Source organism: Etheostoma spectabile, chromosome 10, assembly GCF_008692095.1.
Source record: "Etheostoma spectabile isolate EspeVRDwgs_2016 chromosome 10, UIUC_Espe_1.0, whole genome shotgun sequence".
In the NCBI taxonomy this organism is placed as follows: Eukaryota; Metazoa; Chordata; class Actinopteri; order Perciformes; family Percidae; genus Etheostoma; species Etheostoma spectabile.
Window position 1 is genome coordinate 25,698,333 of NC_045742.1, and position 2,083 is coordinate 25,700,415.

Below are 2,083 nucleotides of genomic sequence, written 5' to 3' on the forward strand. Positions count from 1 at the left end.
CTCTGTTTACACCTATCACCATTTCTAGCCATTGGGAGACCATAGGCAGGCTGGTTAAAAAACCTCATAACGTGAAATTTTCATGCCATGGGACCTTTGCGCTTGTTGTGTTGTTTGACCCACCACCCCTTATCTGGATTTTTGGTCTTTCATGCTACTCATTACCGTTGTCGGTCTTAATACTACGTCATCTTACAGCACCGCAGTCGAGCTGCTGCTATGCCTGGCTTCCAATTCAGATTCCATCTTATCTGTCTCTTTTCTGAACAGTTTTATTCAACATGACTCTGTGAACCTGCATTTTGATTTATCTCAACAATCAATCAAGCAAAGTAGCAGAGTAGTCCAGTGTGAAGTAGCAACAGTCAGAATATTAAATTGGAAAGATCCCATCTCACTCCATGGTAAATTAATCAATGAAAAAAACAGACATAAGCTCAATAGACAAGCCGACTCATCTCTTCAGGTAAACTCAAACAAGGAAAGAGCTCTCTGGTTGTTCTTTGATCTGATTAAAGACAACATGCCAAGACAGTCCACTTGTCTCTAACTGGTTTCTAAAATCTTTTGATGTCTCGAATATTGTAGTTAAGATCCCCTAAACCGAGACCAAATCATCCCCAAGACCAGAGTTTATCAAGACCAAATCAAGACCAAGACCAGAGTATGTTGAGACCAAGACCAGGACCAGAGTATATAGAGACCAAGTGAAGACCAAGACCAGAGTGTATCAAGACCAAGTCAAGACCAAGACCAGAGTGTATCGAGACCAAGACCATGACCAGAGTGTATCGAGACCAAGTCAAGACCAAGACCAGAGTGTTTCAGCGAGACTGCAATGAAGGGCCGACGTGAACCAAGCTCCAATGTAACCTAATGGGGCAATTGTGGACCCTTGGTTTTTATGCACTAAAAGTGATTTTTTTTTGCTTCTGAAAGGCTCAGATTGCTACTACAAGTGTCTGACAACGTAATCGATCTCAGGACGGGACTTTTTGTCTGAAGACAGCGGTGTGGAGAGTTGAACGTGAGATGAGAAAAAGACACCGAAATTACAGGCTCCTGTTATGTAAAAGTGTTTCAATGTAATGGCTCAATATTGAAATGATTGGCAGATGAGGTCATTATAGTTAGATGGCTGCCCCTATTCATTTGAGCCAGAGTAGGCTATAGTCTATGGATGAAGTATACAAATGAAGAGCGAGCAAGGTGACAGAGAGAAAGAGAGAGAGAAAGAGAGAGAGAGAGAGGCTGCAGCTACTCAGTGTTTCCACGCCCACTTACTCATACCACACCCCCTTTCATAACATTTGAACCGTTTAAGGTAGAGTTTTGTGTGAGGTGTCATTGAACTCAGCAGAGAGTTCCTTCTTCATTGGTGATGGGTTTGGTCCTCCCCCTATGCTTAAGCAACGCTGCTTTCATATCTGGTGACCCATTTAATGTAGAGTCTTGTGTGAGGTATTGCTGATCTCAGCAGAGAGTTTCTTTTCGATTGGTTGACCCGCCCCGTATTCAGCAAAACCCCTTTTTCATAACTTATGACCCGTTTGATGTAGACCCTTGTGTGAGGTAAAGGTTTGCTCTGACCCCTAAGCTTTGGCCAACTAAGCAGGGAGTTCCCTTTTCATTGGTGATGATTTGAAGTGTCTGAGTGCCGCAAATGCACGGTTACAAGGAGCGGCGCCAGCCAGTAACCCTGACTTGCAAGGAGGTGGGTGGGCCCGTCCAACGCTGCTTGCCTCTTTAATTGGAGTTGATCCTTACCTGCCATGTCGGTGGCGAAGGGTCTGTCCGGTCTCCAGCCGGTGTACCAGCCCACAACTTTACCCCCGGACACCAGAGGACGCTCATATGCTCTGCCGCCTACAAATCCCACAGGCCAAACAGAAACCCCTCGAGTACTGCGCATCTGCAAAGAGGGAAGAAGGAAAGGTTTCAGTTCAGTTATTAAAAGCTTAATACATACATAATTGTTTTGTATATTTCAAGTTTAAAGCTGTAAGACCATTTTAGACAGCTAAGTTAAATGCAAAATTGCAGGGGCGAAAGCAGACATTGTAGTCCACACCTGGGGGGGGGG

At 44.6% G+C, this 2,083-nt stretch overlaps 1 protein-coding gene across 2 annotated transcripts in view; it reads right to left on the reverse strand.

The window, feature by feature from the left end:
• Nucleotides 1-2,083, reverse strand: part of b3gat2 (beta-1,3-glucuronyltransferase 2 (glucuronosyltransferase S)) — a 134,068-nt gene that overhangs the window by 82,833 nt on the left and 49,152 nt on the right. For both annotated transcript variants that reach the window (XR_004333734.1, XM_032527496.1), the window contains exon 2: nucleotides 1,768-1,912. Coding sequence is in view for 1 of the 2 variants with exons in the window: in XM_032527496.1 (XP_032383387.1) it covers nucleotides 1,768-1,912 (145 nt within the window). In the remaining variant the exon portion in view is untranslated. The remainder of the gene's footprint in view (nucleotides 1-1,767; nucleotides 1,913-2,083) is intronic.